Raw genomic sequence first — 18,148 nt, 5'->3', positions numbered from 1 at the left:
AACATCCATCCATCCTTCCATCCATCATCCCTCCATCCAACCAACCATCCATCCTTCCAACCAACATCCATCCATCCTTCTAACCATCCATCCAACCATCCTTCCAACATCCTTCCATCCATCCAACCATTCATCCATCCTTCCAACCATCCAACCAACATCCATCCATCCTTCTAACCATCCATCCATCCTTCCAACCATCCATCCATCATCCATCCATCCAACCATCCTTCCATCCATCCCTCCAACCAACCATCCATCCTTCCAACATCCATCCATCCTTCCATCCATCCATCCATCCTTCCAACATCCATCCATCCTTCCAACATCCATCCATCCATCCAACCATCCATCCATCCTTCCAACATCCATCCATCCTTCCAACATCCACCCATCCTTCCATCCATCCAACCATCATCCTTCCATCCATCCAACCATCCATCCTTCCAACCACCCATCCATCCATCCATCCATCCATCCAACAACCATTCATCCATCCATCCAACCATCCTTCCAACCACCCATCCATCCAACAACCATTCATCCTTCCTTCCAACATCCATCCATCCTTCCAAAATCCATCCATCCAACCATCCATCCATCCAACATCCTTCCAACCATCCATCCATCCTTCCAACATCCATCCATCCAACCATCCTTCCAACATCCATCCATCCAACCATCATCCTTCCATCCATCCAACCATCCATCCATCCTTCCAACCACCCATCCATCCAACCAACCATCCATCCATCCTTCCAACCACCCATCCATCCAACCAACCATCCATCCATCCTTCCAACCAACCATCCATCCATCCTTCCAACATCCATCCATCCTTCCAACCAACCATCCATCCATCCTTCCAACATCCATCCATCCTTCCATCCTTCCAACATCCATCCATCCAACCATCATCCTTCCATCCATCCAACCATCCATCCATCCTTCCAACCACCCATCCATCCAACCATCCATCCATCCTTCCAACCACCCATCCATCCATCCAACCAACCATCCATCCATCCTTCCAACCAACCATCCATCCATCCTTCCAACATCCATCCATCCTTCCAACCAACCATCCATCCATCCTTCCATCCATCCAACCATCCATCCTTCCAACCACCCATCCATCCATCCAACAACCATTCATCCATCCTTCCAACCAACATCCATCCATCCTTCCATCCAACCATCCATCCAACCATCATCCTTCCATCCATCCAACCATCCATCCATCCATTCATCTTTCCAACCATCCATCCTTCCAACATCCATCATCCTTCCATCCATCCAACCATTCATCCATCCTTTCAACCATCCAACCAACATCCATCCATCCAACCAACCATCCTGTGTCGTCACCAACCACGTTTTAACAACTCAGGTTTATTTTCTTTCTCCACAAAAGAATAATTACCTTAATAAAATTAAGGTATAAAACTTAAATTGTCCACCCTTAAAAATAACTCAAATTAATATTCCAAAAAAATTAGGATAGGTTTTTCTACACTGTAGCTTTAAAGCTCATTTCAACAAAGACATTACATATTTCAATTAGTCCTTCAATATAACGTTCGTTCAGTCAGTCAGTTCAGTCAATGTGCACATAAATTGTCCAGTTTGAATATGTTCATGAACAAGTAGTTGTGGAATAACCAAAAAAATAAAGGATTGGGGGCCCCCCTTTTCTCTTGTTCAATTCTCTTATCTGGTTTCCAAGCAAAATATCCAGCTCCAGTAGCATCAGACCCTCTGCGTCGTCCCAGGCTTCAGTCCGAGTCACAAAGATGGCGGCGGGACCCTCGTGCTTCTGGAACTCCACTGGCTCGTTCAGATATCAGTTGTCCAAACAAAAAAAAAAACAACCTGCATGCAGAACGTTAACCGATCATGCAGGTATACGGAAATCAGAGAAATCTTTAAAAAAACGCTCAGTAATAAAAAAAAACTTACTAAACAAACATCACTTCATCATAAACAGTCGCATTTCACAGAGCTATGCTACTTACAGAGCGACACCTAATACTCCGGTTGGTTTTTTTCAGTTCGAAAAAAACTGAGCAACGTTAGCTCCAGCTAAGGAGCCATTCTGCGTAAGTAAGCAGCTGAAAATAAAACAACAGACTCACCGGAGAAATCTAAGAACAGACCATACATCATCCAGTTCAAGATAAACAGACTTCTTTCATATCACAACAGCTCTTTTGCATAGTAGCTTCTCTATTACTGCTGAATCGTGCTTAGTCTGCCATTTCTTTTCTCTTCCTCGCTCTTACTCTTCTTCTCGTACTGACACAGGGGAAATGTTGGTCTAATGCCCCCTACAGGACATTCTAAGAACTACAAAATAACACATTAAACATGCAGACAGATCAGCATAGTTTATGGGGGTTACACAACCATCCAACCATCCATCCAACCATCCATCCTTCCAACCATCCATCCATCTTTCCAACCATCCATCCTTCCAACTATCCTTCCAACCATCCATCCATCTTTCCAACCATCCATCCTTCCAACCATCCAACCAACCATCCATCCAACCATCCATCCTTCCAACTATCCTTCCAACCATCCATCCATCTTTCCAACCATCCATCCTTCCAACCATCCAACCAACCATCCATCCATCCTTCCATCCATCCTTCCAACTATCCTTCCAACCATCCTTCCAACCATCCATCCAACCATCCATCCTTCCATCCATCCTTCCAACTATCCTTCCAACCATCCATCCATCTTTCCAACCATCCATCCTTCCAACCATCCAACCAACCATCCATCCAACCATCCATCCTTCCAACCATCCATCCTTCCAACCATCCATCCTTCCATCCATTCATCCATCCATCCTTCCAACCATCCAACCAACCATCCAACTATCCATAGGATCCTCCTGAAAAAATAATATCCTAATCCTAAAATTAAATATTCCAAGAGGAAATTATTTATTCTGGTAGAAAAAAAATGTCCAACAGCAACAAACATTTTGCAGGTGTGTTGCGCCCCCTAGTGGCAGAGATAAGCTGCAACAGGTTAATCCATGTTACACTAACGAAGACATTGAACTCAATCTGAACCTCGTCACCCTTGCAGGCTGGTTAGACGGAGCCTTAAAAGTGTCATGGTCTTCTGTCAATATATCACCAACCATTTTCTGTCGCATTGGCATGTTTACAGTCGGTGGTCTTCGTAGAGCTGCTGATTCTGTCTGGCTGATTGTGGATCATGGTTGTCATGGCAATGGCCACACAAACAGCAACAGCTGTGGGACATCCTGGAAGCTCAAGAGCTTCAATTTCCTACTGAGAAACAGAAGTTTCTGTTCCAGTTTACAAACATCCCGGTTGTTTTTTTCCTGACTGATGAAGGAGCAGATAATGACACCGATTGATTATTGATAGCTTCTGCCTCACTAGGAGCAGAATGTGACCTCTGACCTGATCACGTTTCCATCAGTTTGAATCCGTTGTGCTTCACTGTGGCTTCATTAAGGGAATGTGTGTGTATGTGTGTATGCGTGTATGTGTGTTGACCTCTGACCTGTAGAATGGGAGCTGCCCAGCTTCGTCCTCCTCCTCTTCCTCCTCTGCCTCGCTGCCCCTCCCCTGATGTGGGACAGGCTGGCGTCATGGCGACGGGGTAAACAGACAATAACAAGAGCCTCGGAGCGCGCCTCGGACCAGAGGACAGACGGAGACAGACGCAGGAGGACGTGAGACATCAAGGAGCTCAGGTTTGAACTTTGACCTTCTGAGAAACTTTATTTTAGTTTTTGAAGCTTTTACCTTGAAAGGACTTCCTGGTAGACGTGCTGGGTTCTGGTCTCCAGAAACCGGGTTGGACCTCAGAACTGCTGCTTAGTCAAGATTCTTACTGCTTGAGTTCTGCAGCGAAAACTGGATTAAAACTGTACGTGTGTGTGTAAGAGTGTTTGTTGGTGAGTGTGTGTGTGCTTTCTCAGGCACATGTCGATGTAATCCCTAGCAGTGGTTGCCGTGGTGGCGGTGCTGCATGTAAACAGTCTTGAAGGGCTCAGCCAATCACTGCTGAACTGAGCCAAAGTGGGCGGAGCCGAGGCTCAGTGCTGAGCTTTGGGTCTATCGATGTTCACTGTTGACATGCAGAGGTCAGAGGTCACTCGGCTCCTCGCTGAGGAATCTCTTCTGATGCAGTTGATGCAAAAAATGTTTTGATGGAAACTAAAAGCCCAGATCAGATTTCTGTTTTAGCTTCTCTTATTCGGCTTGTTAATCCAGATTATAATCTCATTCTCAAAAATATGAAACCTCAATTGATCCGATCCATCTCAGACCCGATTGGTTCAGATGTTCCTACCAGAACCTTCTGGTACCAGACTGTTGGTACTGGAAGCTGTTTCAGTGGGAGTTTTAAGGGGGAGTTTTTCCTCTCTTATGTCGCCCCCTGCTGGCCAGGAGGAGTGATGCTCTGCTGGATTTCCTTTGAGAGAAACTTTAAATCAGTTTGAATAATTAATGAACTGATATTTGCTGACTCTCTTTTCTAAATGCTGCAGCAGAGTGTTCCCTTCAGGGTTGGATTCCTTCGTCCAACAGGAAGCCTGCATGGCGTCGCATCAGTTCCTTCTGGGTTCTCCAGCTGTCCAATCACCACAGAGCTTCATCTAAAACAAAACAATCAGGTTAAAGCCTCTTAATGTCATCAGGTGAGGAAGATGAAGGGCAGAAAGAAAAGAACTGATTTCATCTGTTCTGTCCCTTCATCACATCTCTGACCAAACTGTAAAGTGAATCAACCTGCGTTCGTCCAACTCCAGTTCATTTGGCATAAAGTCCGGTTCGGTTGGCGTGAACGTTAATCGACCTCTGACCTCTTGTCCTCCAGACCTCGGTCTGATTTGGTTTGAATGTGAACCCCAAGCGGACCAGAGACCGCTCCACAAACAGGAAGTGAACTACAGTGCAGGGCATTCTGGGTAAATACAACCAAAGCTAACGTCCTAGCCTAGCGCTGGCAGCAGAAATGTCTCCTAAAGAGAAATCCTCCAACACTAAAATCTGACGCCTCCATCTTGTTTCCATCTGGTGAAGGAGGAAGTTGCTCTCAGTGTCTTCAGAGGTTTTTATGTTAATTACAAATATAAATATTTAGGGCTGTAAAAAATTATGTCTGCTCTTAGAGTGTGTGTGTGCTTTTCAGTGATGTTAGCTGCAGGAAGCATGCCGAGTTGGGGAGCAGATGGCCTGGAGATAAGAGTTGACACCTAACAGGAAAGTACATCAAAGACTAAGAGTCAAAGTTTTATGACCTAGAGCAGGGGTCACCAATTTCGGTCCTTGAGGGCCGGCATCCAGCACGTTTTATTCTCTCCCTTTTGGCACCAACAACCTTTTTAGCATGTCAATGTTCTTCTTAGGCCGTCTAACGAGCCATCATCTGATTCAGGTGCGTTAAACCAAGGAGAGAACTAAAACATGCAGGAGGCCGGCCCTCCAGGATCGAGATTGGGGACCCCTGACCTAGAGGGACCCGAGAACTGAAGTTGTTTAAGAAGATACTTGTGACTGACTGTGTTGACAGCTGTGTTTTCTGTTTGCCACACCTTCTATGCAAATGATTTGTAACTTAAACCACACCTCAATGTAATAAATATGCAATTGCAAAGGAGCAGTTAGAACTGGTCTGGAGACAGAGATAAAGAGATGTTCTCCGTTCAAATGTAAGAAATTTAACCGTCTCCCTGTGTTCTTATTTTTGTCAAGCAAGAATGTCAGGTAATAGACCTAACAGCGTCTTCGGAGGTTTTTGTGTGGTTTCCTTCAGTGGTTGTTGGTGCAGCGCCCCCACAGGCCAGGAGGGGAACAGGTGGGTTTAACTCAGAACCACAGCAGCTGCAGGTGGAGCAGATGTTCTGGTTCCAGTAGAACCGGGTCGACCGGACTGACAGAGGAAAACATCCTGAGTTTGAGCCGCTGACCATAACAGAACCTCTCTGCAGTCTTGTGAACCAAATGGACCTCTTCACTACTTCACCAGAACTATGTGGACCCTTCCTTTCCCACATTAAATGACATCATATTAATGCAGATTCATGACCTCTGACCTCTGCACACTAATTCTTGAGATCCTCAAGGTTTACTGGTGACCTGAGAGGAGAGTGAAACTGGACTGAGACCAGAACCCACCAGAACCCAGCAGATATAAATAATAAATCATCAATAAAATCCTTCTGGCTGTTTTGCTGCAGTGATAATGTGTCAGGGTATATGATGTCAACCACACACACACACACACACACACACACACACACACACACACACAAGTTTGAAAACTAATAAAGTATAAAAACCATCCAAAGGAACAGCAAACTGGTAGTAAAGTGGTAAAGTGATAGCGCTGGTGGTGTGACAGGACTCTGATTGGCTGCATGGTGTTAATCGACCAGAATCCATCTTATTCACCTTTAACGGCACCAAAACCAATCAGAACCGGACTTGCTGGTGTCTGGATTGAACCAGATGTTCTGGAGCTGAAGATCCAGAACTGACCGTCGGATGTTCAGCTGTTGGAGGTTCCGGTCCGGGTGAGGACCATGGTTCTTCTGTGGTTCTCTGGAGATCTTGGAGACGGTTCTGGTTCTTGAACTGTTTCTAGACTGATGGAAGGCTTTGTTGATTTCTGAGATTTTCTGTCTACTTCCTGTTGTCAGCCGGGTTCTGTTCCACAGTGTTCATAGTGACGCTGCGTTCACTGACCTTTGCTCTTCTTCAGGAGTCATCTCATCATGGCGGTCAGTTCGGACGCGGAGCCGCTCTTTGTGGCCTTCAAGAAGTTCTCCGTCTACGGAGACACGAAGGCGAGCGGCAGGGAGCTGACTGGGAAGGCCTGGGCCAAGCTGTGCAAGGACTGCCGGGTCATCGACGGGAAGAGTGTCACCGGCACCGACGTGGACATCGTCTTCTCCAAAGTGAAGTGAGTTTTTCTGCAGCGGATCCACATGGGGCCGGGGTCTCCTCTCATGGCTCAAGAACAAGCAGCAGATTCAGTTTGGTGCTGGATCCACTGGAGGTTCTGGACTGAATACAGAAGATCTGAGATGACGGTTGTTGATAGAATATCTCTGTGTCTTGCAGACAGAGGTCGGCTCGGGTCATCACCTACAAGGAGTTCCAGCAGGCACTGGACGAACTGGCTCCCAAGAGGTTCAAAGGTCAAAGTAAAGAGGCGGCGCTGCAGTCCATTCATAAGCTGGTGGAGGGCCAAGAGCCGACCAACGTCGGGGTGACGGTGAGCCTTCGTGGAGACGTTTTCTGTCCAGTTGAATCACGTTTAGTTTCTGTTTTCGACTGAAAGCTTCTAGAAACACTGGATCGCAGAGTTTAGAGCAGAAAATGTCCAACTCTCGATTAGCTTCTGCTAATCTGACTTTCTGAGAAGCAAAGATGTTCAGAGGAAAATCACTGAACTGCTGATGAAACAAAATTTATCACAAAGACTGGAATAAACCTCAAGGCTTCCAGCTGGTTCACTTGCAAGATTTAGAAACCGTCAGATGATGTTCCACATTTTGCAGGTATGTGGCGCCCCCTAGCTCCACCTCCCAGCGCCCCGCAGCGATAAAGCTTCCTGGACGTAGCAGGTTTGGTCGTACTGTGTGACGCTGAGCCTCATGGCAGGAGCAGCTCTTCACACACAAACCCTTTCACTCAAAAACATCCAGGTGAGATTATCTCTCGAGGCCCGACATGAGCTCAGAGTAAACAAAGATGGCCGAATACTAGAAAGCAGTTTGTGTACTATATTTAATGAACAAAATGATACAAAGACGTCTCCAACGTCCACTGGACTTTCTGTTCCTCCACGTTGTTTTATCTTTTGTGTTTTTGAGTCCTCAGTGTTTCCATCACCTCGCTTTCTGATTGGCTTAATGTTCTCTCATGCTGCGATATCGGGTCAAGACGATCCCAAAGTCGAAACTCTGAACACACGGTAGAAAAATAACTTTAAAACTGATAATCAGAGCGTCTTTGAGATGGTTGAAGGAGAAAATGGGATGATGTGAACCATGTGAGCCGGGCGTTAAGCTCGTCTGGTGTCCCTTAAAGCCGCTCTGCAGACCTTTTCTATCTACGTTAAACAGGGAGAGTCAATAATGTCAGAAGAGACGATGCTTCTTTTCTATCTGTGGATCATAAGGTCCTCCAACTAACTGACTTTAGTTGCTGCTTTCGCTGTTGGAGTGGGTTCTTCATAATCCGTCTTCCACTTAGAATCATGAGTATTGAAGTGTTTTTGAAATCTTGATTCTTATTTTAATATTTCTGATCAGATTCATCTTCAAGTCAAGAACTCCTAACTTCTCTTTCGCATTCTGCTGAGCAGACAAGAAGTAGCTTCACTTGTCACCCGATTTCCTTCCTGTCCTCTCTGTGTCCCTCAGAAAGTGGCGAAGACGGCAACGGTGGACCGTCTGACTGACGCGTCCCGCTACACCGGCTCCCACAAGGAGCGCTTCGACGGCAGCGGCCGGGGTAAAGGCCGCGAAGGCCGCCAAGACCTGGTGGAGCACACGGGCTACGTGAACGCGTACAAGGACGCCGGAACGTACGACAGCAAGGTGAAGGACTCTGACAAATGAGGAGACGCCCCCTGCTGGAAGCTCAGAGGAAATCCTCTGAGACTGGACCAAACCCTGCCTGGATGGAGCTGAACAGAACTCCAGGAATTAATAAACAACATTTAGAGCTTCTAGGTTATTGTTTCACATCGTCTCCTTCCTGTGATAAACTTCACATATGATGGAGTTCATGAAAATATGATTTATTAAATCACTGTTAGATTCCTGAGCTGAATAGAAAATATTGAGTTGGAGAAAAAAACATTTTACATCATATAAATTAGAAGGTCAAAAATCTAAAAAATTAAATATTCCAAGAGGAAATTATTTATTCTGGTAGAAAAAAAAGTCCAACAGCAACAAACATTTTACAGGTGTGTGGCGCCCCCTAGTGGCAGAGATAAGCTGCTACAGGTTAATCCATTTTACACTAAAGAAGACATTGAACTCAAACATTTTAATGCTGTCAGATAATTCTATCTTTGCTCATTTTTTTGTGAAACATTGTTTAATTTAGAAGAAATAACCAGATTCTGGGTTCATCCAGATCTTTACTGGAATCTTTATCGAAATAATTGTGTTTGAAAAGTAAACTAAATGCAACTACTCAAACAATGAAAAATCTGTAAGTGTTTCAGTAAAAACGCTTCAATAACACGGAATGTTAAATCTGCTCCATTTCCATCAGTCCAACTAAAACCCAATAATGAAGAAATGAAACAAAATGAAAACCTGAAAGCAGATGAAGGTCCAGAAGCTCTGACTGACGTCCAGGAAACCAGCAGACTGCCTTAAGCGATCCAGTCCACCTTAAGCGATCCAGTCCACCTTAAGCGATCCAGACCACCTTAAGCGATCCAGTCCACCTTAAGCGATCCAGTCCACCTTAAGCGATCCAGACCACCTCAAGCGATCCAGACCACCTTAAGCGATCCAGTCCACCTTAAGCGATCCAGACCACCTTAAGCGATCCAGTCCAACTTAAGCGATCCAGTCCACCTTAAGCGACCCAGTCCACCTCAAGCGATCCAGACCACCTTAAGCGATCCAGACCACCTTAAGCGATCCAGTCCACCTTAAGCGATCCAGACCACCATTAGTGATCCAGACCGCCTTAAGTGATCCAGACCGCCTTAAGTGATCCAGTCCACCTTAATCAATCCAGTCCGCCTTAAGCGATCCAGTCCACCTTAAGCGATCCAGTCCACCTCATGCCATCCAGACCGCCTTAAGGGATCCGGTCCACCTCAAGCGATCCAGACCACCTTAAGCGATCCAGACCGCTTTGAGCGATCCAGTCCACCTTAAGCAATCCAGTCCACCTCATGCCATGCAGACCGCCTTAAGCGATCCAGACCACCTTAAGCGATCCAGACCACCTTAAGCGATCCAGTCCACCTTTAGTGATCCAGACCGCCCTAAGTGATCCAGACCGCCTTAAGTGATCCAGTCCACCTTAAGCAATCCAGTCCGCCTTGAGCGATCCAGTCCACCTTAAGCAATCCAGTCCACCTTAAGCGATCCAGACCACCTTAAGCAATCCAGTCCACCTTAAGCGATCCAGACCTCCTTAAGCGATCCAGTCCACCTTAAGCGATCCAGTCCACCTCAAGCGATCCAGACCACCTTAAGCGATCCAGTCCACCTTAAGCGATCCAGTCCACCTTAAGCGATCCAGACCACCTCAAGCGATCCAGACCACCTTAAGCGATCCAGTCCACCTTAAGCGATCCAGACCACCTTAAGCGATCCAGACCACCTTAAGCGATCCAGTCCACCTTAAGCGATCCAGTCCACCTTAAGCGATCCAGACCACCTTAAGCGATCCAGTCCACCTTAAGCGATCCAGACCACCTTAAGCGATCCAGACCACCTTAAGCGATCCAGACCACCATTAGTGATCCAGACTGCCTTAAGTGATCCAGTCCACCTTAATCAATCCAGTCCGCCTTAAGCAATCCAGTCCACCTTAAGCGATCCAGTCCACCTCATGCCATCCAGACCGCCTTAAGTGATCCGGTCCACCTCAAGCGATCCAGACCACCTTAAACGATCCATCCACCTTAAGCGATCCAGACCGCCTTGAGCGATCCAGTCCACCTTAAGCAATCCAGTCCACCTCATGCCATGCAGACCGCCTTAAGTGATCCGGTCCACCTCAAGCGATCCAGACCACCTTAAACGATCCATCCACCTTAAGCGATCCAGACCACCTTAAGCGATCCAGACCACCTTAAGCGATCCAGTCCACCTTAAGCGATCCAGTCCACCTTAAGCGATCCAGTCCACCTTAAGCGATCCAGTCCACCTCATGCCATCCAGACCGCCTTAAGTGATCCGGTCCACCTCAAGCGATCCAGACCACCTTAAACGATCCATCCACCTTAAGCGATCCAGACCGCCTTGAGCGATCCAGTCCACCTTAAGCGATCCAGTCCACCTCATGCCATCCAGACCGCCTTAAGTGATCCAGACCACCTTAAGCGATCCAGACCGCCTTAAGCGATCCAGACCACCTTAAGCGATCCAGACCACCTTAAGCGATCCAGTCCACCTTTAGTGATCCAGACCGCCCTAAGTGATCCAGACCGCCTTAAGTGATCCAGTCCACCTTAAGCAATCCAGTCCGCCTTGAGCGATCCAGTCCACCTTAAGCGATCCAGACCACCTTAAGCGATCCAGTCCACCTTAAGCGATCCAGTCCACCTTTAGTGATCCAGACCGCCTTAAGTGATCCAGACCACCTTAAACGATCCAGTCCACCTTAAGCAATCCAGTCCACCTCATGCCATCCAGACCGCCTTAAGCGATCCAGACCACCTTAAGCAATCCAGACCGCCTTAAGTCATCCAGACCGCCTTAAGCAATCCAGTCCACCTTAAGCGATCCAGTCCACCTTTAGTGATCCAGACCGCCTTAAGTGATCCAGACCTCCTTAAGTGATCCAGTCCACCTTAAGTGATCCAGACCGCCTTAAGTGATCCATAAATCACTGAATGGTTTAGCACCACAATACATTAAAGATCTGCTGCTGTTGTATCAACCTTCCAGAACTCTCAGGTTCTGGTTCTGCTCTGCATCCCCAGAACCAGAACCAAACAAGGAGAAGCAGCATTCAGCATCTATGCACCAAAAATCTGGAACAAACTTCCAGAAAACTGTAAAACAGCTGAAACACTGACTTCCTTTAAATCTCAAATAAAAACCCACTTGTTTAGGATTTTGTTAGAAACTTGATCAATTATAAATTTATTGACGGAATCTGACTTGATGTCGTGTTTTGATTATTGATTCTATGTTGCATTGTGTTTCTGTGTTTGATTTGATGTAAAGCTCTTTGAAATGCCTTGATGCTGAAATGTGCTATACTAATAAAATTTGATTTGATTGATTGATTGATCCAGACCACCTTAAGCGATCCAGAGAACTGAAGCTGAACTGAGCAGTGAGGAAACACCAACAGGAAGACCATGATGCACCACAGAAAACAGGAACTGGTCCAAACTCCACCAGGAAGTGATGACTCAACAGAAAATTGTTTGATGTAACAAAAACTTTATTCTGAAACCTACAGAAACATAACTTCTTCAATATTTGCAGCAGGAAATCAGATTGTTAAAGTTTGTCAAGTAAAAGCCAAAGGAATCTTCCTGAAGACCAGATGACCTCTGACCTTCCTTGGTCCTTGGTCCTGTTGGTCCAGCTGACGAACGGCAGACATGAAGCCTTCGGGATCCAGCTGGCTGGTCCTGATCATGACTCAGTCCATTCTCTTTTCACAGCTACATCCCCGGGTCCGGCGGGTGGTCCAATCTGTCCTGGAACCACGCCGTGTCTGGCGGACATCATCTGGAACTTCTGGAGACGCCCGTTGCGCCGCAGTGCGTCCACCCACTTGTGGCTACGCTTGTGATTGGCTCGGATCAGCGCCGTGGCGAACATCTCCCCGCAGGCGTCACACTGGTACCCAGCATGAACCCGTTGGTGGCGCCTCAGGGAGACGGCCAGCTTGAAGGCTTCTCCGCACTCGCCGCAGATGAACGGTTTCAGATCCGAGTGGATGACCTGGTGGGTCTGGAGACCCTGCTTGGTGACAAAACGTTTGTCACACTGGTGACACCAGAAGGGTTTCTCTCCAGTGTGGTAGATCCGGTGCTGTTTCACCTCAGACAATGATTTATATCCCTTCCCACACACGTCACACTCATACGGTTTCTCACCCGTGTGTGTGCGTCTGTGGATCGTCAAGACATTGGACTCAGTGAAACACTTCCCACACTCGTCACACTTGTAGGGCTTCTCCCCCGTGTGCAGCCGCTGGTGTTTCTTCAGACTGCTGGAGATGGAGAAGGACGCTCCGCACTCCACACAGCCGTACGGTTTCTCTCCGGTGTGAATCCGCTGATGGAGCTTCAGGGAGTTCAACACCTTGAAGGAGGCGCCACAGTCGCTGCAGATGTGTGGTCTCTCCTCACTGTGGACGATCTGGTGGGCCTTCAGCCTCTCAGCTGACTGGAAGGTTTTACTACACAGCAGACAGCGGTGACCCTTTGACCCCGCTTTCCCTTTACGTTTCTGCTGAACACAAATAAACAACATTTGAATGAGTCAGAATTTACAAAACAAGTCGTGTCTAGACTAATATTTAACCCCAAAGACGGGCCCGGTTTGACTCAACCCGAATGAGATCGGCTCCCTTCTAGACCAGTTTCTGATCATCTTATTTATTAAACTCTGCTTTCATCATTAAAATCAAAAATACTAGAAAGAATACATTTTTTAACAGATTATTGGAGGAAACATTTCTCTGCTGATTCTTCATCATTAAGAAGTTTGGAGAGTTGATGGACCAGCAGATCTACACATCCAGATTGGTCATCGTCTCCAGTGAAGTTCTGGATGTTTTGGCTCTACTTCCTGCTTTTTTCACCTTGGACTCCTTTTCTTCCCACTTCAGAGTCTTCCTCAGGAACTTTTTCTCTAAAGGTTTTTTCTTCTTTGGTTGTCCAGATTATCTCCTCTTGCTGCCAATCTGGTTATGGAGGCGTCGACATCATCAAGCTGTCAGAAACGGTTCGTTTTCCAGCAGCAGCTTCAGATTGGCTGCAGGGGACAGATGGAGGTTCAGGTCCCGGAGAGCCACAGACCTCCAACATGGAGGCCAAGCAACAGAACCACTGGATCCAGCTCACCTGGTCTTTTATCACCTTTTTCTTGTCATTCTGAGGATGTTGGAAGTTTAGTGAACCACAGAACCCGGCCAAAGTTCCCAGTCCATTAAAATCCAAACAGAACTGTCCTTCCTCTCTTCTTTGCTTCACAATCCACAAATGAATCAGGAATGTTGACAATAACATCCATCCATCCATTTTCTTTAAACCCTTCTTCCCTAAATGGGGTCGGGAGGGTTGCTGGTTCCTCTCCAGCTGCGTTCCGGGTGAGAGGCGGGGTCACCCTGGACAGGTCGCCAGTCTGTCGCAGGGCAACACAAAGACATACAATACAACAACCATTCACACACACACACCTAGGGAGAATTTAGAATTTACTAATTAACCTGATAGTCATGTTTTTGGACTGTGGGAGGAAGCCGGAGAACCCGGAGAGAACCCACCATGCACAGGGAGAACATGCAAACTCCATGCAGAAAGACCCCGGACCGGGAATCGAACCCAGGACCTTCTTGCTGCAAGGCAACAGCTCTACCAACTGCGCCACTGTGCAGCCCCGCTGACAATAACATAAAGATGGGATTTTAACACATTAATTTAGAATAATTGATTACATGGATTTTAATGAGTTGCATGTTGTAACCCAGTTAATTGCAATATTTATAAATACATTTTGTTCATGCAAGAGTCCCAAGGGGGAACCTTTGTATTCCTGTGTTTCTGGTACAGTCGTAAATCTGACGCACAGCTACATGCTAACATTAGCGATGGAAGCAGCTTCTGTCGGTAAATTTCTGCTTCCAAATGATTTGACTCAACCCAGAAAATGTTCACAGCAGGCCAGGAAAAATTAGAATGTAATATATTAAATAACAAATATTTATTTTTTGTTTTATGAATCTATTTATCCATTTGCCATTTCATTAATATCTTGACTGACCTGAAGAATATTTCAATAAGAAATATTTGTTGTTGCGCTCATTTGTCCATTTGTTCAATAATTTAGCAGCATAAATGGTTTTCTCAAAATGTTGCTTATTTGATCAATAAATAGTTTTCAACTACAAAGCAATACTTCAACCCTGAAATTAACCGGAAATATTTCAAACATTAATTCAATCTGTTCACGAGGAAAACCAGCAGCTGGACTGGTGGATCAGAACTCGGGCCCGGTTCGGATCGATTAGACAGGTTCAGGTCCAGTTCGGTAAAGTTAGAGACCGACCGGATTTTTAGTAGCAGTCCAGAATTACTGACCTTGTTCCACCTAAAAGGAGAGTCGGAGAGCTGATCCTGGTCCTGGTTCTGGTCCTGGTCCTTGTCCTGGTTCTGATCCTGGTCCTGGTTCTGATCCTGGTCCTGGTTCTGATCCTGGTCCTGATCCTGATCCTGGTCCTGGTTCTGGTCCTGGTCCTGGTTCTGATCCTGGTCCTGGTTCTGATCCTGGTCCTGGTTCTGATCCTGGTCCTGGTCCTGGTTCTGATCCTGGTCCTGGTCCTGATCCTGATCCTGGTTCTGGTTCTGGTCCCGACTCTCCATCGCAGCCCCAAATTGCTCCAGATTCTGGTTCTTTATCGCTCACACTACCGGACCGGAGTCACAGATCACGTTCTGAACGCAGGAGGTCCAGGGAGCATGCGCAGTAGCTTCTTCTTTCTCTTTTTTATGGCGGTTGGTAAACAACACGATGTGCATTAGCGCCACCTTCCAGATTGGAGTTTGGATCAGATGCTTTTACAACCACAATCTGCCCAAAACACCCGTTACTACAAATAATATAAAACCATCAGATGATATCTCAAACAATTCCCTTAATGTTCACGTTCATGAACATTATTACATTTTAAAATATATGTTGTACTGTTTCTATTTGTTCACAATATTTAACCCTATGTCCAAATCTGGATATAATATCTTTTTTTTTTATTCTATGACATTTTCTAAATTCCCAACTTTTTAAATATGTCAGGATTTGTGTTTTCTGTGGTTATTTTGAGTTTCCTGTGTCTCTGTGTCTCTGTGTTGTCCTGTCGATCCCTTTGATTAGTTCCCAGGTGTGTCTCGTCTCCTGATTACCTCCCGTGTCTCCCGTGTCTCCCGTGTCTCCCGTGTCTTCGTCGGATCCTCGTCCCACTTGGCGTCCTGTTCCCCGTTGTCCGTGTTATCATTAAACTCATTCAGTTGCACTCAAACCTGGGTTTCTCAGTGTTTGCCTCACCTCTACCACCACAATTCGTGACAAAATACTATAATGAAACCTAGCATTACCTCCTCTATGTTCTTGCCATTTCTTCTTAATGTAAATTTTTAGAATATTTATCTCATTTTTATTTATTTTAATATTTAAATCAACAATATTATTTTTTGCAGCACTTTTAGCAAAACTATCAGCCAACTCATTTCCTATCACATCAATGTGGGCAGGAGTTTAACGTGAGATCCATGATTTTTAATCCTGAATATGAGAGGATTATATCCAGTATAATTTATTGCCTTGATTCTGAATTTACCTCTTGAATATTATTAATGTACTGAGCAAATTATAGCCTTTCTCTCTCACACACTTTTTCAATCCATTCTGAAGCCATTAATTCAACTGTCAATTCTTTTATATTATTTTATATTTTATAGTATTTAAATCTGGAATTTCAAACTGTATATTTATCATTTAACATTTTAGAAGCATCTGCATAGATCTGCATATATTCTGGGCATAGTGACGTTCCAGGTGTACTTGAGGCTAAATCAAACATTTAGATCATTTCTGGCTTTAGAAACCCAACGAGGAAGTGATAAAAACAACCTGATTGAATTCGGGAGACCAGAACCAGAAATCATGGGGTTAAATATTAATAGTTTGTTTGCTGTTTCAAATATAGATTATAGATTTACAACGCTCCCTGAAAGCATCATTTTGTAAATAAATCCCAAGTCCACCTGTCACGATATGAGGGAAGACAATCATAACCATGTTTATCTGCTTATCTACAGCAGGGGTCTCCAAAGTGGCCCCTGAGGGCCTCCTGCATGTTTTAGTCTCTTCCTAGTTTAACTCACCTGGATCCCATGATGGATCGTTAGAAGGACTAAGAAGAACTTTGACCTGCTGAGAGGTTCTTGGTACCAGGGAGAGAATAAAACATGCAGGATGCAATCGGCCCTCAGGGACCCACTTTGGGGACCCCTGCTGTACAGCATCAGGTAACAGGAACCGCTTCCTATTCAAACTCCTTTTTCTCTAGTGCTCCCCCAGTGGCCATGAAACCAAACTACCGTTATTCCAGATATACAATAGAAACTAATCTCAACAGTCCCTTCTTTTAAAGTTAATTGTAGCATACTGTGGTCACAATACTAATATTTAAGATATGTAGTGCCAATATACTGAAAATACACGCCAAATATATTTTAAATGTATTTCAATCACAAAAATATTCTGCATTGTGTGTTTTATGTGGTGATCAGTCAAAACCACAAAACACCAAGTTTGGGTTTGGAGGCTCTCCGTTTATTTAACCTGTTAACAGGGAGATATTAGCATTAGCACACAGCATGTGCTCCACTTCTCCAACCTGATCTGTGCAAATTAATAGTGTTAGCATGCATCAAATGTTATAAAGGCGAAATAGCAACTCAAATGAAAATATCCAAACAACCTATCATTATTACAGAAAGAAAAATAAACGTTTGAACAATAAATGAAAGGATTACAACGGATTATAAAACTTGCCTCTCCTCAGTGGAACGAGTAACAAAAGGGAAGAGGAAATTAATAACTTAATATTTATAATGCTCCTGGAGGAACAAACCCCTGATAGCAGAGGAACACAAGAACAGTCAAGTATACGCAGACAAATACATTAAATAACACATTTTGTGTAAATATGCAACTATTGATATAGACCCACTTACAAATACTAATGAAGCACATTTATATTACATAAAAATAATATACTTAAAGTATGCTAAGTGTAACTCAAATTGTTCCAAAAACGTTTGTGCTTTAATACAATTTAATTACTTTTAAAATACACTAAGCACAAAATTAATTGTTCCAAAATAGAACATTTTAAGTTAACGAATCCTAAGTGACCTTAAAATTTACTCATCATTAGTCTGACCTAAAATTTGCTCAAGTAAACTAAAATTTAACGTAGTTAGTGTATTTATTTTTCACCAGGGCGAAACTGTCAAGAAGTGGCTTCATTATGTGCCAGAACGGGAGGAAGGAACCAAAGTGATGCCAACCAGAGTCAGACCTGGGTCAGCCCGACTTGTTCCGATCCATACAGTACCGGTACCAGACTGGACCTCCTGGACAACAGGCTGTTGTTCTGACAGTCAAAAAGGAGTCAAATATGTTTACAGATCT

The 18,148-nt window shown here is 45.0% G+C and overlaps 2 protein-coding genes across 4 annotated transcripts in view; one reads left to right on the top strand and one right to left on the bottom strand.

The window, feature by feature from the left end:
* Positions 1 to 15,482, bottom strand: part of LOC122823367 (zinc finger protein 239-like) — a 29,649-nt gene extending 14,167 nt beyond the window's left edge. Inside the window, exons 1-2 of one of the 3 annotated variants that reach the window (XR_006369324.1) lie at positions 15,034 to 15,142; positions 3,550 to 4,651 (exon numbers count right to left, since the gene is read on the bottom strand). Coding sequence is in view for 2 of the 3 variants with exons in the window: in XM_044102909.1 (XP_043958844.1) it covers positions 12,359 to 13,183; positions 15,034 to 15,315 (1,107 nt within the window). In the remaining variant the exon portion in view is untranslated. Of the gene's footprint in view, positions 1 to 3,549; positions 4,652 to 12,140; positions 13,184 to 15,033 lie in introns of those variants that run through there. The other 2 variants (XM_044102916.1, XM_044102909.1) reach the window with 2 other exon arrangements.
* Positions 3,605 to 11,712, top strand: tppp3 (tubulin polymerization-promoting protein family member 3). The gene is made up of 4 exons (XM_044102932.1): positions 3,605 to 3,742; positions 6,760 to 6,960; positions 7,122 to 7,275; positions 8,429 to 11,712. The coding sequence occupies exons 2-4, from the start codon at positions 6,773 to 6,775 to the stop codon at positions 8,624 to 8,626; spliced, it is 540 nt and encodes a 179-aa protein (XP_043958867.1). The 5' UTR covers positions 3,605 to 3,742; positions 6,760 to 6,772; the 3' UTR covers positions 8,627 to 11,712.
* Positions 15,483 to 18,148: the final 2,666 nt, after the last annotated feature.

Source organism: Gambusia affinis, linkage group LG02 (genome assembly GCF_019740435.1).
Source record: "Gambusia affinis linkage group LG02, SWU_Gaff_1.0, whole genome shotgun sequence".
Classification (NCBI taxonomy): Eukaryota; Metazoa; Chordata; class Actinopteri; order Cyprinodontiformes; family Poeciliidae; genus Gambusia; species Gambusia affinis.
Note: the sequence above shows the minus strand (reverse complement) of the source record. Positions and strands in the feature narration are given on the sequence as shown.

What these genes read in the sequence shown, in the direction of transcription:
- tppp3 (XM_044102932.1), top strand. Translation starts at nt 6,773, where the DNA reads ATGGCGGTCAGTTCGGACGCGGAGCCGCTCTTTGTGGCCTTCAAGAAG. An exon ending in ATCGTCTTCTCCAAAGTGAA is followed by an intron (nt 6,961 to 7,121) that starts GTGAGTTTTTCT and finishes TGTGTCTTGCAG; the next exon opens with ACAGAGGTCGGCTCGGGTCA. An exon ending in CGACCAACGTCGGGGTGACG is followed by an intron (nt 7,276 to 8,428) that starts GTGAGCCTTCGT and finishes TGTGTCCCTCAG; the next exon opens with AAAGTGGCGAAGACGGCAAC.